Source organism: Dendropsophus ebraccatus, chromosome 13 (assembly GCF_027789765.1).
Source record: "Dendropsophus ebraccatus isolate aDenEbr1 chromosome 13, aDenEbr1.pat, whole genome shotgun sequence".
Lineage (NCBI taxonomy): Eukaryota > Metazoa > Chordata > Amphibia > Anura > Hylidae > Dendropsophus > Dendropsophus ebraccatus.
This window is the reverse complement of record NC_091466.1, coordinates 70,456,550-70,484,462: the sequence shown is the minus strand read 5'-3', so window position 1 is coordinate 70,484,462 and position 27,913 is coordinate 70,456,550. Positions and strand designations below refer to the sequence as shown.

Below are 27,913 nucleotides of genomic sequence, written 5' to 3'. Positions count from 1 at the left end.
TTTATTTTTCAATATATGTTTATTTATTACACAGCTGAAAATAGACTTTATCATTAGAAAACTCTTTTAACAAAGCTCTGAATATGTGCTGGCTGTCAGGGCATGATGGGAGTTGTAGTTTTCTAACAGCTGGGGAGTCAGTAATAGCCTGAAGAGAATATAAAGATCTGTTGTTGTCACTTGTTGCTTGCATGGGCTGCTGCTATACTTATATCTTTATTATTGTACATATCATATTATATAAACTAATGCTGCGTTTACACGGAACGATTATCGTGCGAATTCGCACGATAACGATCGAATTCGAACGATAATCGTACGTGTAAATGCTGCAAACGATCAAACGACGAACGAGAAATCGGTCATTTTGTTCTTACAACATGTTCTAAAATCGTCGTTCGTAAAAAAATTCGCAGATCGTTCCGTGTAAACAGTCGTTCGCCGATTTAACCAATGTGTGAGATAGGCTTAAGCAATTGCAAACCGAATTTCCGTACGATATATCGTACCGTCTAAACGCTGACCGTTATGAAAAAAAAAATCTTTACTCTGACATCGTTAATCGTACGATCAGGACAATTATCGTTTCGTGTAAACGCAGCATAAGAGACACAGCACTGATTGTAGGTTAGAATTCATATGGAGACCTCTGGTTATCACCAAGGTTTACGATATACATTTGGAAGGCTAGTAAGAAGAGGCAGACAGATCGATGGCAGGACCTGACCGCGCAGAGTTTGTTTGTAGTCTGTAACCATGGTGACACATAGGTCGGCCTATGGGCTGCATACACAAAGGAGACCATTTGCAAAGCTGCTTTTTTTTGTTTTGTTTTTTATTCTGGATACACTGGAACAAAAATAACATAGGTTGCATGGGTGGTCATAGCCCATCTGCGGAGCTACTTGACTTTCAGCTGAAGACACAATGGGGTTGTAATACAATATCTCTTGTTCCCTATAGGGGGATGCTGCATTTTTTAATCTGGCAGTTTTTTGGGGTTTTTTTTGCATTAGCGTGACAATAATGGATTAAAGACCATGTAGCATCAGTCTAATATACAGTACAAGTCTAGTTTAGTCAACGTTCTTCGCTTTTGCAGAGTTGGTTCTGGGTCTCAGCCTGCAGACCACCCCGTCCATGGGCCGCAGGGTCCCTGTGTCCATAATCCTGAAGCTCTGTCCTTCCACCAGCTCAAACTGATACCTCTGTATAAGTTTGGCCATGACCACCTTGGCCTCCATCTACATACAGAGAGAATAGACAGAGTTACTTAGATTTGCATTATAGCTCCAGGATCAGATTGGTCTCTGATGACACCTTTATATATACTAGAGGGGTCCAGCACTCACCTGTGCAAAGACCTGACCAATGCAAGAACGTGGTCCCAAAGAGAATGGAAAGTACGAGTAGTATGGCCTGTGGGTGAGAAGGAAATTCACTGAAATCCAGGAAAATTTCAACAAAAATATATTAGGTATGTTAGCCGCAAGTTGTGAGAAAACTTCCATGGAGACCCTTTAAGGGATTTGTCTCTTTTAATTTGAAGGATTGTCTAAAAAATTAACAACATGCAGCGATCAATTGTAAGCTGAAGGAGAACCTGGTTAGCAAGCATTCAGCATCCCTGCAGCACCCCCACAGGTGATAAGAGACATTACAGGGAAATAAATAGGCTGCTCATTGATTGAATACACTTGTTGGATCCTCCACAGCAGATGCTTTATTGAGTCTCTAACACAATCTATTGAAATTTTCCTAAACCAGACGACCCCTTTAATAAACCAGAAATGAGAATATTTAAAGGAAATAAAATATTTACTTGGGAGCATCTGGGTGAAATCTCCCTGGATTGAAGACAAGAGCGTCTGGATAAAACTTCTCCATCCTTCCCATGACGTATGAGTTAAACTGCAAACACAATGAACAACACTGAAATAAAATCAGACATGGTTTTCCACTGCTTTAAAGTGAAGCAACTATCCCAATAGTCTTAAAGGGGTAGTTCACAAAAAATAAAATTTATTTCAACTGGTGCTGGAAAGTGCCTGAGATTTGTAATTTACTTCTATTTAAAAAAAAAAAATCTCCAGTCTTCCAGTACTTATCAGCTGCTGTATGTACTGCAGGAAGTGGTGTATTCTTTCCAGTCTGACACAATGCTCTCTGCTGCCACCTCTGTCCATGTCAGGAACTGTCCAGAGCAGTAGAAAATGCCCATAGCAAACCTCTCCTGCTTTCCAGACCGGAAAGAATACACCACTTCCTGCAGGACATACAGCAGCTGATAAGTACTGGAAGACTAGACATTTTAATAAACCACCCCTTTAACTAAAACTCCTAAATTGTTTTGTGTTTACAGCTCCTCTGCTGAATTATGTGTCTCCATGGTAACAGACTACAAACAAACCTTATGTAGTCTGGTCCATCCTGCAGTCATAATGCATTCATCTACACTACCGTTGAAAAGTTTGGGGTCACCCAAACAATTTAGTGTTTTCCATGAAAAGTCACACTTCTTCACCACCATACGTTGTGAAATGAATAGAAAATAGAGACAAGACATTGACAAGGTTAGAAATAATGATTTGTATGTGAAATAACATTGTTCTTACATCACACTTTGCTTCCGTCCCAGAATCCACCTTTTGCAGCAATTCCAGCATTGCACACCTTTGGCATTCTAGCTATTAATCTGTTGAGGTAAGCTGGAGAAATTGCCCCCCACACTTCTAGAAGCAGCTCCCACAAGTTGGATTGATTGGATGGGCACTTCTGGCGTACCATACGGTCCAGCTGCTCCCACAACAGCTCAATGGGGTGGTGATCTGGTGACTGCGCTGGCCACTCCATTACCTATGATAGAATACCAGCTGCTGCTTCTGCTGTATATAGTTCTTGCACAATTTGGAGGTGTTTAGGGTCATTGTCCTGTTGTAGGATGAAATTGGCTCCAACCAAGCGCTGCCCACTGGGTATGGCATGGCGGTGCAGAGTGATGGCCTTCCTTATTCACAATCCCTTTTACCCTGTACAAATCTCCCACCTTACCAGCACCAACCCCAGACCATCACATGACCTCCACCATGTATAACAGATGGCGTCAGGCATTCTTCCAGCATCTTTTCATTTGTTCTACGTCTCACAAACGTTCTTCTTTGTGATCCAAACACCTCAAACTTGGATTCATCCGTCCACAACACTTTTTTCCAGTCTTCCTCTGTCCAATGTCTGTTCTTTTGCCCATCTTAATCTTTTTCTTTTATTGGCCAGTCTCAGATATGGCTTTTTCTTTGCCACTCTGCCCTGAAGCCCAAAATCCCGCAGCCGCCTCTTCCCTGTAGATGTTGACACTGGTGTTTTGTGGGTACTATTTAATGAAGATGCCAGTTGGGGACCTGTGAGGCGTCTGTTTCTCCAACTAGAGACTCTAATGTGCTTATCTTCTTGCTTAGTTGTGCAACGCAGCCTCCCACTTCTTTTTCTACTCTGGTTAGAGCCTGTTTGTGCTGTCCTCTGAAGGGAGTAGTACACACCGTTGTAGAAAATCTTCAATTTCTTAGCAATTTCTCGCATGGAATACCCTTCATTTCTAAGAACAAGAATAGACTGTCGCGTTTCAGATAACAGTTGTCTTTTTCTGGCCATTTTGAGGGTTTAATTGACCCCACAAATGTGATGCTCCAGAAACACAATCTGCTCAAAGGAAGGTCAGTTTTGTAGCTTCTGTAACGAGCTAGACTGTTTTCAGATGTGTGAACATGATTGCACAAGGGTTTTCTAATCATCAATTAGCCTTCTGAGCCAATGAGCAAACACATTGTACCATTAGAACACTGGAGTGATAGTTGCTGGAAATGGGCCTCTATACACCTATGTAGATATTGCACCAAAAACCAGACATTTGCAGCTAGAATAGTCATTTACCACATTAGCAATGTATAGAGTGTATTTGTTTAACCTCTTAAGGACATAGGACGTACCGGTACGTCCTATGTCCTCACTTGCACTTCAAAGCGGGGCCGCGCGGCGGCCCCGCTTTGAAGTGCCGCGATCCCGGGTGCCGCGTGTAGCCCGGGACCGCCGCTATTAGCGGGCACGGTCTGATCGCCGTGCCCGCTAATTAGCTAATCGGAGGCAGCTGTCAAAGTTGACAGCTGCCTCCGATTACCGGAGGCAACGTTTCCCTGGTGTCTAGTGGGGGAGATCGCTCCTCCGGGACCTTGTCCCGGAGGAGCGATCTCCGTTACTGATGCCGGCCGGGGACGCGTCCAAGATGGCGCCGTCCTCGGCTCGGCACTCGTTTACTTCCGGCTGCAGCAGCCGAAAGCAAACGAGTGCCGATCTCATGGATCTCTGCAGCATATCTATGCTGCAGAGATCTCAATGAGAGATCCAAGTGTATATACTAGAAGTCCCCTAGGGGGGCTTCTAGTATATGTGTAAAAAAAAAAAAAAAGTGTTGTTAATAGTAAAAAGCCCCCTCCCCTAATAAAAGTCTGAATCACCCCCCTTTTCCCAGGTTTTAAATAAAAGTAAACAAATAAATAAATAAACATGTTTGCTATCGCCGCGTGCGTAATCGCCCGAACTATTAATTAATCACATTCCTGATCTCGTACGGTAAACGGCGTCAGCGCAAAAAAATCCCAAAGTGCAAAATTGCGCATTTTTGGTCGCATCAAATCCAGAAAAAATGTAATAAAAAGCGATCAAAAAGACGTATATGGGCAATCAAGGTACCGATAGAAAGAACACATCATGGCGCAAAAAATGACACCTCGCACAGCCCCATAGACCAAAGGATAAAAGCGCTATAAGCCTGGGAATGGAGCGATTTTAAGGAACGTATATTGGTTAACAACGGTTTGAATTTTTTACAGGCCATCAGATACAATATAAGTTATACATGTTATATATCGTTTTAATCGTAACGACTTGAGGAACATGCATAACAAGTCAGTTTTACCCCAGGGTAAATGGCGTAAAAACACATTTCCCCCAAATAAAAGAAATGCGTTTTTTTTTTCAATTTCACCACATTTCGAATTTTTTTCTGGTTTCGCAGTGTACTTTATGCAAAAATTCAGCCTGTAATTGCAAAGTACAATTAGTGACGCAAAAAATAAGGGGTCATGTGGGTTTCTAGGTGGAAAAATGCAAGTGCTATGACCTTTTAAACACAAGGAGGAAAAACCGAAAACGTAAAAACGAAAATGGGCCATGTCCTTAAAGGGTTAAAGTTAGGACTAGTTTAAAGTTATCTTCATTGAAAAGTACAGTGCTTTTCCTTAAAAAATAAGGACATTTCAATGTGACCCCAAACTTTTGAACGGTAGTGTATGTCTTCTTTCTATTAAACCTAGTAAAGAAACAAGGGACAGATCAATGTACTGTCACTGCATAATCAGTCTACATAGGGTTTGTTTGTAGTCTGTTGCCATGAAGATACATAGGTCTGCACAGGAGCTGTAAACACAAAAAAATAGGAGGATTTTTTTATGCAGTTTTTATTTACAGTAACATTATCAGTACTGAGACATAGGCCATACCATCAATGTGACTTTGGGTGGAATCCTCACTCCTTCTATAACAATTTCTTCTTCTGTTGCCCTAGTTGTACCTGGGGCAGGAGGATATAACCGTAGAGCCTCTTTTAGAACCTAGAAAGTATAAGGAAAATCATATTTGTGATGCATAAAACATACTGGTTAAATCATAAAAAAGCATACATCCTCTACTAAACAGACATGGCCTATTGGTCAAGATGAGCATGCACTTTTATTGAGATCTGAATACATAACCAGTATGCAGTAAGCACCTGAGCGCCCTCTATTGGTGGCTACTGGCTGTCAAAATTTTTTATTTTATCTTCATGTCAATATATGGATTCTATATAAAGGTATATCCTATTACTATGGGTCAGGTGGAACCCCATCCAGAAGGTCACAAACCATCTCAGATAAATATCCAAAGAACTGTAGGTTGGTTGGACTCCATGACTCCATGATAAGAAGGAGATTAGGAATGGGGCCAATGCGAACCCCATAGCAGGAACTGCTATTATGCTGAGTAGTGATATTGTATTAAAAGAAGTCAATGGATCCTCAACTGACCCAATTAAATGTCACCATGACATAAAGGATCTGGCATAGAATCACGGCCGGATCTAACATCATGCCATGAGAATTCATATGGCTACAAATACCCAGGCCCAACATAAGCCCCTATGTATGTACAGGCACCTGAGACAGATATTGCAGCTTCCCAAGATCACCATACTCAATGTCTCTTTTGGCACCAATAACTTCATCCACTTCAGCCTGGACCCTGAAGGGTTAAAATTGTTTAGATATTAGGAAACATAGAAAAAAAACTTCTTTGGGTTTATTCATGCCTTTAGGTCCCATCTTGACTCTTTATAAGCTTCTTAGAATGGTATCACTCACTTTTCTAGTATCTCTGGATTTCGGGCCAGTTCCATTATGGTAAATGATAACTGGTTGGCTGTTGTTTCTTGTCCTATTAAAAGAACACATTTTACCTTACATTGGGAACCAATTACTATTCAATTGCTCCAATTCATATAAAACATTAAATGAAACTAAAAATGTATGTAGAGTGTCTATTCCACTAAGTGTCTCCCTTTCATGCAATTTGCTGTCCACTGCCTGTTGTTAGTGGAATTATGTCTCTAGTAACAGCTACATCAGGACAGAACACAGGAAGTTGTCTTAGTTAAATGTTATGTGCAGTAAATAGAGAGCCTGGGAAAGACTAGGCTGTGTACCTGCAAGCTAAACCTGTCTGCATGCTGAAGATAATGCTCAAAAGGTAAATCAAGGATTCCTTCTCATCTCTTGCAATGTATAAAACTCAGGACATCTGTACCTGGTGTAACTACCAGTGTACCCACTGAGGTATGTCCACAGTGCTCTTTCCCTTTTAGTTTGTCATCACCATTACCATCACCAGCAGTTTAGTGCTTAATGTAACCCCTTCTGTGCTGCTGCTGCTCTCATAACACATTGCAAAGTCAGTGCATCAATAACCCCTTCTCCTTCCCATGTGCATATTGTTTCTGTGTAAATCATTAGCCGAGCATAGTGCCAGCCTCTTTGGTGCACTTTCCCCAGCACTATGCCATGGCATAGTAGAGAGGAGTTTTTAAAGTCTTTTAAAAAAAATAGGATCACTTTGTGCCTGCTTCTCACTATAATAAAGATAGCAAGTAAATACAGTATATTAAGATTTTTACCTACCTGCTATAAAGAATGTTACAAAGTTGTCAAGTAAAATTTCCATATCAAAATCCCCCTCCAGATCTGTAAGCAAGAGACTGTCAGATTAGCCGCCTGTTTGTTTATTCATTGCTACCAAGACGTAAGAAAAAGAAAGAAATTTCGGGTCCTTTAAAGTAGGAGACCCTATCCTTTCAAAGTGTTACAAGGGTATCAAACTTTGCCATAAACTTACATTGAATTCTTCAAGGAGTACAATGAAACAATAACAATCGAGTAGGTAAGACACCATAATAAAGAACCATAAAAAAACGACACAGGAAATAGCCGTTTCAAGAGAGGAAATAAGGGTGCTATTACATGGGCCGATGGGGGCCCGATAATACCTGTGAGCCTATCGTGAGCCATGATCCAGTTCAGCTAAATCTTAACCAATTCTAAGGAATACTGGAAGTTTTTCAGCTATGAGCAATGTCTGGTTTAGTTGCCCAGAATACAAAGTATATGAGTTTCCTAGATTCCTGGGTGCCTCGGGGATACAAAATATATGAGTTTCCTAGATTCCTGGGTGCCTCGGGGATGCCTGTTTAAGGTTAACTCAAGTAACTGAATAGATTAGGGAGTAGATGAGGATGCAAAACTAGGGGGCATTCATGTGTCCGCAAATTTGCAGATGATACGAACATCGAAGCAATGTCATGGATTTGTTCCCCGCCCGGTATGATGTGTCAGTATCATGCTTGCAGCGGGGAAACTCTGCTGGCATCATACTGACGCAGAGAACATACGACATTGCTTCAACGTCTGTATTATAAGGACCCTACCAGGAAACACGGTGCCCCTACTGCAACCTTTCTTGAAGCATAAAGGGAGTGTAGGGTAAATCCATGGCACCCTAGTGGGAACCATATACCATGTGAGATACTATTTATAGCCATGGATGACTTCTTTATTAACTCAGAATTCAATAATGCCTGCCGTCACTTCATTTATTCTCTACAAAGCTGCCAGAGAGAGGCGAGTACTGTGCTCCATAGAGAACAAATGACATGGTGGGGGCGCGTGCTGTGTAGCCACTCCATTGGAAACAAACAAGAAACCCCTGTGATCTCACACTTAACCCCTGACCTGTGGAGAGGAGATACATTACCTTGTTAGCGACCCTAAGCACAGACCAAGAATCCAACCAAAATGTGCTAAATCTGCCTGTGACTTCCGTCCAGAGTCCATAGAGTTATGCAGCATTCTATATAAAGATATAAGCAATAAGCCTTTGTAGGTAATATACCTGCTCCTTTCAGGATCTGTGTCAGTATATCCATGGGAATCTCCTCTCCATCCTGAATTGCCTTTCTTCGCCTCTCAATGCATTGTCTCCCTGTCTCCCGGAGCAATCTGAGGCTTTCCTGGACATCTCTTATGAAGGCCTGCTTCTCCCGGGAATACTAGTGGTGATAACAGGATGTGAATAATGTCAGGTTCAATTATATATTAAAAAAAAAGGGATAAAGGGCTCCCTGCAGTTTACAGTCCCATATACTTATAAGGTTCCTCTACAAATAAGCAAGTGGCTGTGACCCCCAACAATTAGCGGTAATCTGCTGGGGAACCAGGAAGCAAGTGTTCTCTTCTCCTGCACTGCCCCCACAGGGCTAACGAAGCACTGCAGAGAGCTGACTGAAATCTGTAGGCTGTCTGTATCCTAAACAAGTCCTAAACAAGAATAGACAAGATGGGGTTTCTGCCCTTGCTAAATCAGTATAAATAAAGTCATAGTCAGAAAATCCCGCAATCAGAATCTCAGATATAGTTCCGCTTTAAGGGGGGGAAAAAAAATACGCCAATAAAAATGTCATCATCCTCTCAAAAGAAAAAAAGCATATGCACAAAAAATGGTAGCACATGCATATGCTTTTTTTCTTTTGAGAGGATGATGTACTACTTATATGCATTGGTTTAGCACTCCATGATTATTAGTGGTGCCCACTAGCTTCATATAAATAAAAATGTCATGGCGCATGGCTTCATGGAGGAAATATGAAATGGCATGGGAGTTATAAATGGGGGGCCAGGACATTGAGGTTACACCTATACCATCATGCCTCTAGATGCAGAACAGCTTTCATATTTCAGTGCCAGCCCAGCTGTGGATCTTACCTTAATGAATGGGTTCCTAACCTCCACTGTTCCCTTCATCACCAATGATATGGCCCATGGAAATGGCGTCTGATCATCCTCCAAGGAGTTTGTCTCCATCCCAAAGGCAACCTAGAAAAAGAAGACATGTCATATCCCATTCTATGTAGTCACAAGTGTAATTCGGCCAGATTATGATCATGGGCAGCCTTGCCATCTTCTCTGACCTCCCTATGGGCACCACTATAGCAAATGAAGCCATAGTTCTTGGAGGTCAAGGTTAGAGGCTGAGGTAAAGCCTTGGAGCTTGGAGGCTGAGGGTCACCTCTCTATTAGGATTACCTTTGATATGACGTCCAAGGCGACTCTACTCATCATAGCGTGCATCCCAACATGGCAGCTCCCATCAGCTTTCTCTGCCAGTCTCTCCATCAGCTCTTCTGCTTTCTCATTAAAAGGGGCCATTAATTCTATCAAGTATCTAAAAAAGCAAAAAAAAGAAAATAGTAATCCCTCTTAAGTAGGGATGGTCCGAACCGAGTTCGTACGGAGTTCGTACGAATCCTAACCATCCGCAATGATTACCGCTGTCTGCCCGCTCCGTGCAGCGGACGGATCCAGCGTGAGGAACGCCTGGAAAACTGGGATACAGCCATAGCCATAGGCTGTATCCCAGTTTTCCAGGCGGTCCTCCCGCTGTATCCGCCCGCTGCACGGAGCGGGCAGACAGCGGGAATCCGATGCCGAGCGTTCGGGTTCAAACGAACCCAAACCTCGGCAGGTTCAAACATCCCTAATCTTAAGCATGCCCCCGGCTTGGCTCCTCGACTACATTCCAGTCTGCTGACACGTACTAGGTGGTTTTCCTGTGTGCGACTATGAACCTGTGTCCTAACTAGAGATGAGCGAACCAGGTTCGCGCTCGAGTCGATCCGAACCCGATCGTTCGGTATTTGATTAGCTGGGGCTGCAGAACTTGGATAAAGCTCTAAGGTTGACTGGAAAACATGGATACAGCCAATGACTATATCCATGATTTCCACATAGCCTTAGGGCTTTATCCAAGTTCAGCAGCCACGGCTAATCAAATGTTCGGGTTCGGATCAACTTGAGCATGCTCCAGGTTCGCTCATCTCTAGTCCTAACCTGTTTGCTTGTCTAGACCTCTGCTTGTGACTAGACCATTCTCCTGTCTGACCCTTCAGGGACTCGCACTGCTCTCTGGTTGGTGCTATGGCCAGCTGCCACCTATTACTCCTGGAGGTAGTGACCCGGTAGTCCTCCCATAGAAAAATCCACATCCTTATTTTGGTGAGATGGAATTAGGAGACTACTTAGGGCCCTATTACATGAAGCCATAATTGGCTGAATCAGGCCGATTTAGCCATATATCATTGAGTGATTGTTGTCTCACATGGAGCAAAAGTGGCGGGATTCACCACCGCGGAATGCCGCCAGCCTCCCTGTCATAAGGACTGTCTATGGGAGACTTGCGCGCCTCCTCTCCCTGTGCTGAAGAATGAACATGTTCATTCTTTACCGCGGGGAGAGGAGGCGCGCGAGCCCCCCATAGACTGTCCTTATGACAGGGAGGCTGGCGGCATTCCAGTTGGGGTCCTATTACACAGAGCGATTTTTAACAATTAACGAATAACGATAAACGATTACAAAAGAGATTGTTTATTGTTAATCTGAAATCGTTCACCATATTACACAGAACGATGGTGAATAGATATGATCGTTACTACGATCATTATTGCGATCGTTACTATGATCGTTTACTCATTCTGATCCCAGCAAAACAATGGACAATGTGCAATTACACCGAGCGATTAGTGAACAAATGCAGAACTTGAGCGACGAATGCGGAATTACAGCGAACGGTTAGCGAACAATTAACAATAATTTTAGGTTCAGATCTAAATCAACGATCAACGACATACGAACGATTTTTCGATCGTTGCCTGCAATTACACAGAATGATTATCGTTTAAATTCGAACAATATACTGATATTTTGCATGATAATCGTCCTGTGTAATAGGGCCCTTAGTCCAGGGTAGTAGACACACACCAAGTCTAGTTATTAAGCGATCAACAATTTCTCATTCGGTCGTTAATCGATAACTGCATTTCAACCAAACGATTATCGTTTAGATTTGAACGATTTAACGATAATATGAACCATAATCGTCCGGTGGAATAGGGCCCTTACGTTCTACTGAATGCCGGGTCCATGATTCTCCTTTGCTTGCGCCAATGATCGAAGTCCCGATCAGTCACTAAGCCTCTTCCCATGAATCTGCAATAAATAATCCTGAGTATTATACATGCTGCTAGATACTGTAACAGGGTAAAACTCATTTTTATATTAAAGGAATTAGTGTTCCTCACTCCCTGGTCGTCTATTCTCTGTCATCTCAAAAAAAGTATCTGAGATGGGGGCAGGTACTGTATTGTGACTATCTCATAGGGGGTTGGGGTGGTTCCACTATGCAGTCCCCCCTCAGATGTTATAGCTGTGAGATGAGAAGTGAAGTGCAGTATACAGTATAAGGCCATGTTCACACAACGTAAGTTTTGTATTAATCACAGCCGTTAGTGCTGATTTGCAACAATGGCCGTGATTAATACAAAATTTATGTGTAAAAACTTATATGTATACACATATTATACACTCTGACTGGGATCCCTAGCGGCCGCACGGGTAACTGACATGTCATGATATTTATTCAATAGCGGCCACACAAGCCTGACAGGTAACACAATGGAAAGTGCCGCTCCGGCCGCACTCTTCATTGTCGGCTATGGTGAATCCGTGTGCGCCCGCATCTATACCCCGTCCAACATTGGGCTTATTTGGGCCGATATAATTACAAAACAGGAAGATTCTTGTCGCTGATAGAAAAAAACAATTATGAACACGATCACAAGAATATCCACTGCAGAAATTATGGGGGAAATTTATCAGGACTGGCGTACCAGTACGCCAGTCTTGAATAAAGCCCCGACCCTTTTTCCCCAGCCGGATTTACTAAGAGACACACGCCCCTTAGTACAGCCGGCCGCCTCTGCGCTGGGCACAGACATTGCACAAAAATCCTCACCTGCTCTAAACCTCTATAAATCAGGAGGAGGAGGAGGATACGCCTCCTCCCCACCTTGTCGCGAACAACCCCCCACCCACAGACTGCCCATTAGGTGAGTGGGGGCATACGGCAGGCACACAATGATAAATCCTATATATATAAGATGTAGTTACCGGACTCCAAACAGGCTGAATCCATGATTGTAAATACAACCCTTTTTGTATTTTGGAGACATCAGAACTTCCTGGAATACAGAAACATACAGCAAGGGTTAGTGTCCTGCTAAAGCTTTGCCTGTCCTGGCATGATGGGAGTTGTAGTTTTGCAGCAGCTGGAGGGTAAAAGGTTCCCTGCCCCTGCCCTAGACCCTATTAAAGGGGTATTCCCATCTGACAGAGTTACCCCCTCTCTACACTACAGCTGATTATAGGGTCTGATCAATAGACTGATGCCTGTCACCCCTCCATTCATACTCTATGAGAGATGGCGGTGACAGTGGAGTACGGTTGTCACCTGGCATCTCCCAGACATTATATGTAAGCTTCTTACCTTTAGTGCCTCTGGACTCACTGTCAAAATTGCAACCTTGTGTAGATGATTCATTCGTATAACTGGGCCATATCTCTCCACCCTGCAAATACAAAGATCTATATTTTATAGCACTGAAGTCACTGGACACAGGAGCCATTATACTGCAAGGGGACACAAATGGGAAAGTAATACCAAATGGGGGCATTATTACTGCATGGGAGCATTATTACTGCATGGGGGCAATGGGGGTATAATTACTGCATGGGGGCAATGGGGGTATAATTACTGCATGGGAGCAATGGGGGCATTATTACTGCATGGAAGCAATGGGGGCATTATTACTGCATGGTAGCAATGGGGGCATTATTACTGCATGGGGGCAATGTGGGTATTATTACTGCATGGGGGCAATGGGGGTATTATTACTGCATGGGGGCAATGTGGGTATTATTACTGCATGGGGGCAATGTGGGTATTATTACTGCATGGGGGCAATGGGGGCATTATTACTGCATGGGAGCAATAGGGGCATTATTACTGCGTGGGGGCAATGTGGGTATTATTACTGCATGGGGGCATTATTACTGCATGGGGGCAATGTGGGTATTATTACTGCATGGGGCAATGTGGGTATTATTACTGCATGGGAGCAATGGGGGCATTATTACTGCATGGGAGCAATGGGGGCATTATTACTGCATGGGGGCAATGGGGGCATTATTACTGCATGGGAGCAATGTGGGTATTATTACTGCATGGGGCAATGTGGGTATCATTACTGCATGGGGGCAATGGGGCAATATTACTGCATGGGGGCAATGTGGGTATTATTACTGCATGGGGGCAATGGGGGCATTATTACTGCATGGGAGCAATGGGGGCATTATTACTGCATGGGAGCAATGGGGGCATTATTACTGCATGGGGGCAATGTGGGTATTATTACTGCATGGGGCATTATTACTGCATGGGGGCAATGTGGGTATTATTACTGCATGGGGGCAATGTGGGTATTATTACTGCATGGGAGCAATGGGGGCATTATTACTGCATGGGGGCAATGTGGGTATTATTACTGCATGGGGGCAATGTAAGTATTATTACTGCATGGGGGCAATGGGGGCATTATTACTGCATGGGAGCAATGGGGGCATTATTACTGCATGGGGGCAATGTGGGTATTATTACTGCATGGGGGCATTATTACTGCATGGGGGTAATGTGGGTATTATTACTGCATGGGAGCAATGGGGGCATTATTACTGCATGGGGGCAATGTGGGTATTATTACTGCATGGGGGCATTATTACTGCATGGGGGTAATGTGGGTATTATTACTGCATGGGGGCAATGTAAGTATTATTACTGCATGGGGGCAATGGGGGCATTATTACTGCATGGAAGCAATGGGGGCATTATTACTGCATGGGAGCAATGGGGGCATTATTACTGCATGGGGGCAATGTGGGTATTATTACTGCATGGGGCATTATTACTGCATGGGGGCAATGTGGGTATTATTACTGCATGGGGGCAATGTGGGTATTATTACTGCATGGGAGCAATGGGGGCATTATTACTGCATGGGGGCAATGTGGGTATTATTACTGCATGGGGGCATTATTACTGCATGGGGGTAATGTGGGTATTATTACTGCATGGGGGCAATGTAAGTATTATTACTGCATGGGGGCAATGGGGGCATTATTACTGCATGGAAGCAATGGGGGCATTATTACTGCATGGGGGCAATGGGGGCATTATTACTGCATGGGGCATTATTACTGCATGGGGCACAAATGGGATAGTAATACCAAATGCAGGCATTATTGCAGTATGGGGCAATGTGGGCATTATAACAATGCTTTGCACACAGTGGGGGCATTATTAGAACATGGGAACAGTGGGAATAGTTATACAGCATATGGACAGTGAGGGCATTATATCATGGGGCACAGTGGGAACAGTAACACAGAAACATAAACCTCAGCTTATGAAGTTCAGATAGGCGATATCCCCGGCACCTTAATCCAGCACTTTTGTGTCATAATCAAAAAAATTTATGAGATTAGTCTGACATGATCGGCCCGCAGTAAAGCCATGCTGGTTTGGATCCATCAAATTGTTGATTTTTAGGTTATCCATTTTCTTCTTTTTTAGAAGAGTTTCCATCATTTTTACTACGACAGATGTCAGGCTAACTGGCCTGTAGTTACTGGACTATTATATACTTCCCTTCTTGTGGATAGGTACAACATTGGCGGTTCTCTAATCATCAGGAACATCTTCTGTTAGCAGGGATTGGTTATACAGATATGTCAGGGGGGCGGCAATCACAGATCCACGTTCTTTAAGAACCATAGGGTGGACGCCATCTGGACCTATCACCTTATTTCATTTTATTCAGGCAACATCCCCTGAAACTTCGGCCTTTGGGAATACTGGAGCTGAATCCATAGAACTGGAGGGAATGTGGTGTCCGGCCATATTGTGAGGGAGAAGGCCTCCTTAAAACACTGAGCAGAAGTAGCTATTCAAATAGTCAGCGACCGCCTTATCTCCATCAATAAAACCACCACCACTTGTTCCCCAACCGTCTTCTTATGCTGTTGATGGATCCCATACAATAAATGCAGTGTTTATGTGGTCACTGTGATCACCTACACATTGCAGCAGCCCCAAAACAAAAAAATGCCCATTCACTGATAACCAAACCGTACGTATTCTGACCAATCCTGACTCTCACTGTACTTACCAGTCCAAATACAAGTCATATACAAGTTGGTTCTTCTTTACAAGCTTTGATATTGTTTGTGCGTGTCCAAAGAAAAAGCTGGAATTGCAAAAAAATATCGGGTTATAGGATGCATCCATCGGTGGGTTTTTCCACCACTAACATCTGGGGGTTATCACCAGGATATTCCAGAAATGTAAGCCTGGTGGAGATGTGACTTCTTATTCATCTTCCCAGTGCCACTGGCCACCTTTAACCCCCTCCCGCCGCCCCACAGTAAATTAACGTCGCTGCAGCCTATGCCTGATGCTTCAGCGATGTTAATTTACCATCCAGGATGGTGCATGATATGGCACAGGATTGTTTATGCTAAAACCATCCAGGATGACACAGGTCACAGGAGCTGCACCTGTGTGATCCGCGGCGGGTCCCGGCTATCAGTGATAGCTGGAGACCCGCCACTACTCTCAGCACCGGAACCACGCTCCGGTGCTGAGAGTTAACCTCATAGATACTGCTGTCAGCACGACCGCAGCATCTATAGGGCTTCTGACAGAGAATTCTCCCTCTACAGAGGGAGAATTCTCTGTCCGCTGTCCATCAGGGCTCTGCGAAGTAAATCACAGAGCCCCGATGGTAGCCATGGAAATCGGAAGCCTCAGGCTCCGGTTTCCTTGCTACGGAGGCCGGCGGGGGAGGTGGGGAGGGAGGGAAGGAAGGAGGTAAGGCAGGGCGCATGGCCGTGAGCTATTCCCAGAGGAGAGAGGGCAGACATAGGGACATCAGCTTATGGGATCATTATGATCCCATAAGCTGATGTGCTAAAATGATCTGGGCATTGAGGAATCAATGACCCAAGGTCGTGAAAGGGTTAAAAGAGAAGACCGGCAGGGGGGTAAAAAAAATTGTTACAAGCAAGGGATTGGGAGATAAAAAAAGACACTATGCTTTCCACTGCCAGTGCCTGTGCTGTGCCGCATCACGGAGCTCCCGGTTCAGGGTATGCCACGACCCGGGTTCCATGTCACAGACTGCTGGGCTTTAGCCCTCTCAGCCAATCAGTAACTGCAGCAGTATCCCGCCCCAGTCACTGACTGGCTGAGCTGGATTGTGACGTAGCGGTGGGGAGTTCAGAAGACAGCCGGCGGGTCCAGGAACAGGGCTCAGATCAATGCGAGCGCCGGGACAGGTGAATATAACTTGTTTTTTTATATTTTATATAACTTGCCCATGACGACGCTTGGTTGTCCCATATACTATAATAGGCCAATTTGATGTCTTCAAAGAAATGGTGTTGGGGCAATGATCTGCCAAGAGAACCACAGTCTGTAGCTCTAGCTCTTAGTGGGGATCCCAGCGGTCAGACCCCAACCATACATTAATGATATATCCTATTATTACTCTAAAGCCAGGATGGGTAATGATGGCATGATGGGAATTTTAGTTTTGCAACAAATGGAGGGCCAAAGGGTCCCCATCCAGGAAAATGTCCAGCCTTGGCACAAAGGATGAGGTGTCTTTGATTACTTTTTTTACATGCTGCACATACAGGACCCCTTCCCCAATTTTTCCGCCGTGGATACCGCCCTTAGTCATGGACATCAGAAACATTGGGGAAGGGATCCTGTATATGTAGCATGTAAAAAAGTAACCCAAGAACCCTCATCCTCTGTGCCGAGGCTGGACTCCCGGATGTTGGGCTATTTGGTTGGAGCCATTTGGGCCTATGCGGGTAGAGGACATGTGGATCTGCGGTTTGTTTTATATCTACCAAAGGTTTCCCATCCCGGTTCTTAAAGGTTCTCATGTCTAACAACAGATGCCCCCTTTACCTGTCTCTGGGGGGTCCAGGGATGTGATCATACTTCACATGTTGATAATGGATATATCCACATAACAGGAGAAAAGAGATGGAAACCAAAGTCAGGAACAGCAGAAGAATCCAGGATATGAGGCCCAGCAGCTCCATAGTCTTGTATCCTGGGCTACAGACAGTATCTGGGTTACAGTAAGTTGTGTAATGTTACAGAAGCCAGGATTATGGGCAGTCTCCGGCACTGGGAATGGTTTTATCCAGTGAAAGTTCTTCCTACTCCTGGTGCAGACTATTGCATACAAGAGTATACGGAAGTTTATAGCTATAGCCAGAGCTGCAGAGTGGCCCCACCCTATATCCATACCCAGAGTCATGGCCTGTCAGCTATTACACTGTATCTCCGACCTTTATACGGTATATACTTGCTGCTAGTTCCCTCTTATAGAAGGTCTGTATCTGTCCCCTTTCTTTGCTGCTGGTTGATCATGGCCGTTCTTACAGCTTCCCCTCCCCCAGGCACTGAGCAGGAATACGCCCTGTTAAAGGGAACCTGCCATCAGTTTCATCCTGCAGACGTGCTTCCTTATTACAGCCGTCTGGGATTCACTGCTGAGATTTAGGGAAATCGCTAATGGGATAACTACTTCTCGGCTGAATATTAAAGGGGTAGTGCATCGCTGCCTTTTTTTTTCTATCTAGCAGCACATGGTAAAGTTATATAGCTTTGTCATATTGTGCCATTACCGTTCTTGCAGTCATCCACAGTGTCCGAGTTTCTTCTCCATTCACTATGGGCCATCATGAAGACTTCTGTTAGCCATGACTTTTCCCAGCAGCCTCTATCAGACAAACATTTTAGGCTCCGCACATTTCCATAGTGTCCCAAACATAAATAGTTCCTCCTATTAAATACCCGCATAGTAATAAGCCCCTTCTGTTCCTCCACACTGTAAATATAGTCATTTTCTCTCTGACATTTTATAAGATCCCATCTGCGCCTCCAAACCATTATAATGCCTCCAAGTAGCAATAATCCCCCTTTCTGTGCTGAGAAATAGTAATACTTCCCTCTCCTGTGCCCCAAAGTAGTGACGATCCCAACCTCGTGTTCCCCCCAAATAGTAATAATCTTCTTTCCTGTGCCCACTAGTAGTGATGACCCCTCTCCTGTGCTCCCAGTAGTAATGAACTGCCCCTCCATTGCCCCCCCTAATGATGACTTCCCCTCCTGTGCCCCAGTAATGATGATCTGCCCCTCCTGTGCCCCCAGTAATGATGATATGCCCCTCCTGTGCTCCCAGTAGTGATGACTTCCCACCCTGTGCCCCCAGTAATGATGATATGCCCCTCCTGTGCCCCCAGTAGTGATGACTTCCCACCCTGTGCCCCCAGTAGTAATGATCTGCCCCTCCATTGCCCCCAGTAGTGATGACTCCCCCTCCTGTGCCCCCAGTAATGATGATCTGCCCCTCCATTGCCCCCCCTAATGATGACTTCCCCTCCTGTGCCCCAGTAATGATGATCTGCCCCTCCTGTGCCCCCAGTAATGATCTGCCCCTCCTGTGCCCCCAGTAATGATTATCTGCCCCTCCTGTGCCCCCAGTAATGATTATCTGCCCCTCCTGTGCCCCCAGTAATGATGATCTGCCCCTCCTGTGCCTCCAGTAATGACGATCTGCCCCTCCTGTGCCCCCCAGTAGTGATGACTTCCCACCCTGTGCCCCCAGTAATGATGATCTGCCCCTCCTGTGCCCCCCAGTAGTGATGACTTCCCACCCTGTGCCCCCAGTAATGATGATCTGCCCCTCCTGTGCCCCCAGTAATGATGATCTGCCCCTCCTGTGCCCCCAGTAGTGATGACTTCCCACCCTGTGCCCCCAGTAATGATGATCTGCCCCTCCTGTGCCCCCAGTAATGATGATCTGCGCCTCCTGTGTCCCACAGTAGTGATGATCCCCTTTTAGTGATTATCCCCCTCCTCTGTACATTATAAACATATTAGGTCAAACTCTGTACATTATACACATATTAGGCCCCTCCCCCTGTGCATTATACACATATTAGGTCCTTCCCGCTGTATATTATACACATTAGGAGCCTCCCCTTTTAAATTAAACACATTTTAGGCTCCTCCTCTGTATAATATACACATATTAGGCCCCTCCCCTGTACATATACACATATTAGGCCACTCCCCGGTACATATACACATATTAGGCCCGTTCCCCTGTATATTACACACTTATTAGGCCTCTTCTTCTGTATACTATACACATATTAGACCCTTCTCCCTGAACGTATACACATATTGGGCCCCTCCTCTGTACATTACGCACATATTATACCCCTCCTCTGTACATTATAAAGATATTAGGCACCCCTGTACATTATATCCGTATTAGGTCCCTCCCCTATACTGTATACACATATTAGGCCCTTCCCCTTGTACATTAGTACATTATACACATATTAGGCCCCTCCCCCTGTACATATACACATATTATGCCCCTCCTCTGTACATTACACACATATGATACCCCTCCTCTGGACATTATAAACATAGTAGGCCCATCCCCTATACTGTATATATATATTAGGCCCTTCCCCCTGTACATTATATCTATATTAGGACCCTCCCCTGTACAGTTTACACATATTAGGCTCCTCCTACTGTATATTAGTACATTATACACATTAGGTCCCTCCCCCTTTATACTATACACATATTAGACTCCTCGCCCTGAACATATACGCATATTAGGCTCCTCCCCCTGTATATTATACACATATTATGTCCCTTCTATGTACATTATATTCATATCAGAACCCTTCCCTGTATAGTATACATATATTAGGCCCCTCCCCTGTATATACATATTGTGTCCTTTCTTTGTACATTGTATAATATGTATTATGCCCCTCCTCTGTACATTATATCCATATTAGGCCCCTCCCCAGTATATAATAGACATATTAGGCCCCTCCCCTGTATAGTAGACACATATTAGGCCCCTCCCCTGTAGGGTAGACACATATTAGGCCCCTCCTCTGTAGTATATCTGCCAGCAACTCACGTCTAGTCGGTGCAGTATACGTCTTGCTATATATTTTATACATATTACCAGGTCGCCTCCACAGAAAAAAGAAGTGTCTAATGGCTCTTGTTCCTGTGTGTCTGTCTGTATGTGATGTGATGAACTAATAAAATGTGTCCCTTTATATATGTGTCTAAGAAAGATTTATTTCTAGGTAATGCTGGGAGTTGTAGTGTGACAACAAGCTTGAGAGCCACAGGTTGGGTATAATATCCTCTGCAGCCATGTGCCACTACTCACAGTGTACCCCATGTGACTGATCTTTGGCGCCCCCCAGTGTCCACATTACGGCACTGACCGCTCAGTCTCTTATCCCGGGAGATGTTTTATATTATGACAGAACATGCGCAGATGCTGAGGACAGATGGAAGGACCATTGACCGACAGACACAGCGACATCTAGGGGTAAAGGCTGGAATTACATCCTGGAGGAAAACCCCCTGAAAGAGTGGAAAATAGCAGAAGGCTGATATTACAGTGTGAATGGGTCCAAATGCAGACACCTGTGTCCTTCAACTGTGCTCCTCCAGATCCTGCAGGATTACAGCACCCAGCATTCCCTGACAACAGAAGGCTCTCAGGGCATGATGGGAGCTGTAGTTCTGCATTCATTGGAGGGTCGAAGATTGTGTATCTTATGCTCTGTTCCCATCTCCATCATGGAGACACTGGGCACAGTACAGGATCCATTGTACAATACACACCAGTAGCAGCCAGAGCACCTTACTGACTTACAACGCATGCTGCTTAAAGGAGAAGTCTGGTGAAAAATTTTATTAAAGTATTGTATTGCTCCCCAAAAGTTATACAAATCACCAATATACACTTATAATTGGAAATGCCTATAAAGTGCTTTTTCCCTGCACTTGCTACTGCATGAAGGGTTCACTTCCTGGATAACATGGTGATGTCACTTCCTGGATAACATGGTGATGTCACGACCCGACTCCCAGAGCTGTGGGTCCTGTGGCTGCTGGAGAGGATGATGGCAGAGGGATGCTCAGTGTCCCTCCAGTGCCCTGTGTCCCTCAGTGTCCCCCTGCCATCATCCTCTCCAGCAGCCACAGCCCGCACAGTTCTGGGAGTCGGGTCGTGACATCACCATGTTATCCAGGAAGTGAACCCTTCATCACCATTTTATCCAGGAAGTGAACCCTTGATGCAGTAGCAAGTGCAGGGAAAAAAACACTTTATAAGCATTTCCCAATGTATATTGGTGATTTGTATAACCTTTGGGGGGGCAATACAATACTTTAATAAAAAATTTTGCCGGACTTCTCCTTTAATTCTTCACTTCAAATAGAAAGGAATCTGCATCAAAGCCTGCGGCTATCATGTGTGATACTGTCTACTGAGCTGGTGTATCTAAGCCTATCATGTGTGATACTGTTTACTGAGCTGGTTTATCTAAGCCTGTGATGTGTGATACTGTCTACAGAGCTGGTGTAAGGCCCTATTCCACCGGACGATTATCGTTCAGATTATCGTTAAATCGTTCGATTATCTAAACGATAATCGTTCGGTCGAAATGCAGTTAACGACTGAACGAGAAATCGTTGATCGCTTTATAAGACCTGGACCTATTTTTATCGCTGCTCATTTTTATCGCTGCTCGTTCGCAATTGAATAAGACATCGTTCAGTCGTTCGCAATAGATACGAACGCAATAGCGAATAAATAGCGAAGAAAAAACTATCGCAATTACGATCATAAGTAACGATTATCGTTCCATGGAAATGAGTGAACGTTTTCAGGTCTTTCGCAATAGCAGTCGTTTGAGATCGTTAATTGTTAACGATTATGCAAACGCTAATCGTCTGGTGGAATAGGGCCCTAAGCCTGTGATGTGTGATACTGTCTACTGAGCTGGTGTATCTAAGCCTGTGACGTGTGATACTGTCTACAGAGCTGGGGGATCCTTTTGGGGATCCAGTAGCAGTTACACTAAACTGTCAGCTATCAGCTGACAGTTTAGTTGTGGCTTCCGGTCACGGTTTGTGTAAGCTGCGAGTATCTGAAGCCGCGCAGTTATAGTCCGTTCTCGTGCTGAAACTAACCTCCTACAAGGACTTATAGTGTATGTATATACATTATCCACAGATATGTTTCTTCCCTCACTTACAAGACTATGGAACTCTGTTGATCTCTGACATCACAAAAGAAAGCTGATGACATACCAAAGGACAGGCTATGACATCACAAAGGAAAGGCTATGACATCACATAGACATTGTACACTTAGTAAGCTGCACAGGTTACATTTTCTCAGTCACTCACTACTACTCAGTAGAGATACATGTGAGTGATCGCTCTCGCTTACTGCGATTAGCACTTGGATTGGATTGGTTCTTCTACATAGATTTGCCTTGCTATTAAAATGAAGGCAAAAAAGAAGAGGAATCATATAGATGGAGACAGAGAAGAGAAGGAGATGTATAATGGAGAGGACGAGAGGAGAGACAAGGAACGAGGAGAGAAGCCAAGAAAGAACCGCTTCTTAGACTTCCTGCAAAGTGCCTGGGCCCGGATGACATGTAAGAAGAGGAAATCTTCCAGCCACCTCCCCGGCCCCAGCAACATCATCCCTCTGATGGACGCTACAGGTAGGACCAACAACTGGAATTGTTTCTCCATCTTTAGGACTCCATAGAACACACACAGTGGGGCTGATTCATGGGAATAGCGCCCCCACACAGTAGTTACCCCCTCCAGTAGTGGCCATAAGCTGCATGGTGTCCAATAAACAAATTACCTTTGTTGCCCCCACCCCATAATGTAATGTTGGCATTTGTGCCTTGTTGATTTGTGTTGCTCGACTTTCCATCGATTGTTGTGTCCAGCGATCGCATCCCCTGTGTACTGTATATAAGAATATACAGTACACGGGAGGAAGAGGGGACCCCGCTCTGACCAGTACTGTTCAACAGCACAAGAACAGAGCAGGGGATCGGGAACTGCTGAGCGTTGGTGGCAGCAAAGGTGGCCCTCTATGGTATTAGGACGCATATGTATTATAACAATCCCTCTGTGCCCCCTCACTAAGATCCCCCTTGTCAATCATTTGTAGTATGTGGATCTCCCATGATGGAGGCCGCGAATGAAGGGTTCATGTTTCATTGTGTAAATTCTTACCATTGTTCTCTGCTGTGAAATAGTACAGATTTCCACAATCACATTGTAATTCACACATCTATACTTTCCCTTTGTAACAGATAACAGAACGTCCAAGAAGAAGGACGGAGAGGTGCCAGACTGTAGGGAGGATAGCCCTGTACAGGAAGCCATAGTGCAGGAGCACCAACAACTGTGTGAGCTGTACCACAACCTGGACGACCTGTGTGCCCTATACTATGCTGTACAAGAAGCCACGGTAGAGGAGTACCAACAATGGTGTCATCACAGCAACTATATGGATGACATATGTGCCATGCACTATGCTGTACAAGAGCCCATAGTAGAAGAATGCAGCAGCTCTACATCATCTCAGAGCAGCTGCTGCCATGATGAGAAGTCCACCCAAAGTCCCATCTCTTTGGAAGAGCCTGGCAAGTCTAAAGAACCACCATCTGCTACAGTCCCTCTATCTTTGGACTGCTTTACATTCCACCATAAACTGGGTAAAGGCAGCTATGGAGAAGTCTACTTGGCAACAGACGTCGTCCGCAAACAACGTGTTGCTATTAAAGTAGCAGATAAAAGACGGTTCATAGACTCAGGACACAGACTTGCAGAGCGCTGGGTTCTCCAACTATCTCATGATAGCCCTTACTTGATCCACGGCCTGGCAGCCTTCCATACACTGAACTATGTCTACTTTGTGATGGAGGTGGCCGTCAGAGGGGACCTGAATGACTTTATCCTGATGTACGGCCCTTTCGATCCCACCATTGTAACATTCATCACAGCAGAAGTGGTCTGTGGCACAGAGTTCCTGCATAGTAAAGACATTATCCATCGGGACCTGAAGCCAAAAAATATCCTTCTGACTACAAGCGGCCACATCAGAATATCCGATTTTGGCACTGCTGTGACAGGTGTATATAAGGTCATGGATAATTGTCAGGGTACAGTGGGCTATGCGGCTCCAGAGATGGTGAGGGGCGAGGCACACGGCAGAGGAGTAGACTACTTTGCCATCGGCTGCATCCTCTTTGAACTCTTCACATTAAGAACTCCGTTCAGGGGAAACAGTTGCAAAAAAATGAAATATTCTGTGATCTATGACGCTCCCAACTACCCAAGGTCCCTAACTCCTGATGCAGTCAACATCCTCGAAGGCCTGCTGTGTAAAGACCAGAGCGAGCGGCTGGGAGTCAATGGGGACGTGAGGAAACATCCATTTTTCTCAAACATCAACTGGGAAGATGTGGAAGTTGGGAGAACGGCACCACCAGCCATCATGACGGCAGCTTTTCCCAACCTAAAAGTTGACAAAACTCTGAAGTATGCCGAACGGAAGATCAAGGTCAACCCTGAATGTCAGAAAATCTTCAGTGAGTTCAGCTTTGTGAGTGCCGAGTGGGCAGAATACTATCATCCCGTCACCATCCGCCATAAGAATTGGATGGCAAAATTTTTCACTAAGAGGCCATCAAGAAAGCCAGGAACGTGAATAAGCAGTGCTGTAGATGACAACACAATACAGCAAAGTAACCGCGTCTTCACCTTATATGCTGCAGTCTCTCCATCATTAAGACAGCATTGACATGCTGAAGAACCTCTGGAAATCTCTGCTCCGACTTCAATTATTACCGAATTTGACATTAACCACTGGGATTTACCTAAATAACCGGACATGACAAAAACTACCAGATTTGGCGTTGCACAAGCTTCATAAGGCTTTGTAGAGCTTTGTGTATAGGGGGTGTGAGGGGGGGGGCTCCCTCTTTGTGCCTTCACCTTGACGTGGTGAGGGAGCTTGCGTGCCTTAGTGATCCATTGAGCTAAGCTGGCTGGAGTTAATGCTCCTGGTGGGGTCTCCCGTGCCAGACAGGTCAAAGGGGAGAGGCCAGACTAAGTAAGGCACCCAGTATAAAGGGATGGAAATCTACTTCTTCTCATTATCATAAAAACTCAATGAGTAGATGTCAGGATATCAGGCAATTAAAGTGTTATCCAGGCTTAAAAAAAACATGTCCGCTTTCTTCCAGAAACAGCACCTCTTCTGTCCTCAGTTTTGCTCAGGTTTAGCAACTCACTTCTTTTGAAGTGAATGGAGCTCAATTGTAGTACCACACACAACCTGAGGACAGGGGTGGTGCTGTTTTTGCAAGAAAGTAGCTGTGTTTATTCTAATCCCGGATAACCCCTTAGTTAGAGTTGGTATGGAACCTAGTGTACGGAACTCATCGAGACCTGGGAACATGGCTGGACTGGGACTAAATAGCAGGCCTGGCAGTGATATCCCAGCAGCCCATACTCAATATAACCAGGGCTGTATTAACAGCTGCTGCTGCCCTAGGCACTAAACCTGAAGACGCCCCATCTTCACACACCTATTGGCGATACCAGACCTGACCAATAACACCATACCCCCCACCCCACTGGAAAAGACACCAGATTTACTGGCAAGTCTGAACGGGAGGAGGGAAACTAAAAAAAAAAAAAGTTTTTTCTGTCCCCCTGCTCCCTGGTGCTGCCCCCCTGCAATGTGCTGCCCTAGGCACCGGACCACGGGTGCCTAGTGGTAAATAAGGCCCTGAATATAACCGGAAAATACACAATGTCACACAACACCTAGGATGGAGCCATCTATCACTAATCACATTCATTTGTAAATTACACTATGAACAATACAAGAAAAATAAAATAACTAGGATTTACCTAATGACATGATCATGCCTGCACTACTACTATACAAGCATATATATGACCAATAATACCGCCATACAGTGGTCAGATGCAATGTCTACATAGGATCTGTACACTGCCACTATACAAGCACTCATAAATCCAAAAGTACCGCCATACAGTGGTCAGATACCAGCTATAGGATCTGTACACTACCACTATACAAGCACTTATATAACCAGTGGTCAGAAACAATGTCTACATAGCCTCTGTGCATTACTACTACACAAGCACTCATATAGGACCAATAATAACGCCATACAGTGGTCAGATACAAGGTCTACATTGGATCTATACACTACCAGTATACAAGCACCATAAGTGCTGGGAGGCATGATCCAGGCAACCACAGGTAATAGGCATCACTGGTATCCAGGCAACCACAGGTACTAGGCATCACTGTTATCTAGGCAACTACAGGTACTAGGCCTCACTGGTATCCAGGCAACCACAGGTACTAGGCATCACTGGTATCCAGGCAACTACAGGTACTAGGCATCACTGGTATCCAGGCAACCACAGGTACTAGGCATCACTGTTATCTAGGCAATCACAGGTACTAGACCTCACTGGTATCCAGGCAACTACAGGTACTAGACCTCACTGGTATCCAGGCAACCACAGGTACTAGTCCACACTGGTATCCAGGCAACCACAGGTACTAGGCATCACTGGTATCCAGGCAACCACAGGTACCAGGTTTCATTTGTATCCAGGCAACCACAGGTACTAGGCATCACTGTTATCTAGGCAACTACAGGTACTAGACCTCACTGGTATCCAGGCAACCACAGGTACTAGGCCACACTGTTATCCAGGCAATTACAGGTACTAGGCCACACTGGTATCCAGGCAACCACAGGTACTAGGCATCACTGGTATCCAGGCAACCACAGGTACCAGGTTTCATTTGTATCCAGGAAACCACAGGTACTGGGCCACACTGGTATCCAGGCAACCACAGGTACGAGGCCACACTGGTATCCAGGCAACCACAGGTACTAGGCATCACTGGTATCCAGGCAACCACAGGTACTAGGCCACACTGGTATCCAGGCAACCAAAGTTACTCTGTCAGTTTTATCCCCTACTCACCCCTCACCAATACTCCCCTACTACCTGACTCCCCTCACCTCCCCTACTAGTCATATCTGCCCTCCCCCCACACCGCTTTCCCTACTCACAGCCCCAGGACAGGACAGGGTAGTCTCTCTGGTAACACATTACCCTGAAGGAGGGTGTCTCTTCTCCAGCAGCAAACCCTGCAATCCATCCCCCTAGGTAAAGGACCCGGGAGATCATGGTCATGTGACCAATGCTTATGACATCATGGCAGCTCCTTTACATCCCGTGAGTCCAGATTATACAGTGATAATGCAGAGGTGCCATTAGTTATACTGTCAGTATAGTCTCTGGCTGTGTG

General features: G+C 44.9%; 1 protein-coding gene across 4 annotated transcripts; it reads right to left on the bottom strand.

The window, feature by feature from the left end:
* On the bottom strand, positions 1-26,952 carry LOC138770316 (cholesterol 24-hydroxylase-like). 4 transcript variants are annotated; one of them, XM_069949321.1, is made up of 16 exons: positions 18,291-18,361; positions 17,563-17,594; positions 15,752-15,829; positions 13,015-13,096; positions 12,639-12,709; positions 11,592-11,678; positions 9,720-9,858; positions 9,399-9,509; positions 8,530-8,686; positions 7,263-7,325; positions 6,450-6,522; positions 6,246-6,330; positions 5,553-5,663; positions 1,823-1,911; positions 1,353-1,419; positions 1-1,244 (listed from the first exon to the last, which is right to left on the bottom strand). In XM_069949321.1, exons 1-16 carry the CDS (start codon positions 18,303-18,305, stop codon positions 1,077-1,079), a joined length of 1,428 nt encoding a protein of 475 aa, XP_069805422.1. In that variant the 5' UTR covers positions 18,306-18,361; the 3' UTR covers positions 1-1,076. The 4 variants fall into 4 exon arrangements, with proteins under 4 accessions (XP_069805422.1, XP_069805421.1, XP_069805423.1 ...); XM_069949320.1 differs by lacking the exon at positions 18,291-18,361 and having other exon boundaries at positions 17,563-18,058; XM_069949322.1 differs by lacking the exons at positions 15,752-15,829; positions 17,563-17,594; positions 18,291-18,361 and adding an exon at positions 26,793-26,952.
* Positions 26,953-27,913: the final 961 nt, after the last annotated feature.

Bases quoted from the DNA above. Each gene is read 5' to 3' on its own strand.
- LOC138770316 (XM_069949320.1), bottom strand. From the start codon at position 17,699: ATGGAGCTGCTGGGCCTCATATCCTGGATTCTTCTGCTGTTCCTGACT. The intron at 9,859-11,591 runs GTAAGGGCCCTA...TTGCTTTTTTAG, and splicing joins GACCCGGCATTCAGTAGAAC to ATACTTGATAGAATTAATGG. The intron at 8,687-9,398 runs GTAAGATCCACA...TATCACCACTAG, and splicing joins TTAGGAACCCATTCATTAAG to TATTCCCGGGAGAAGCAGGC.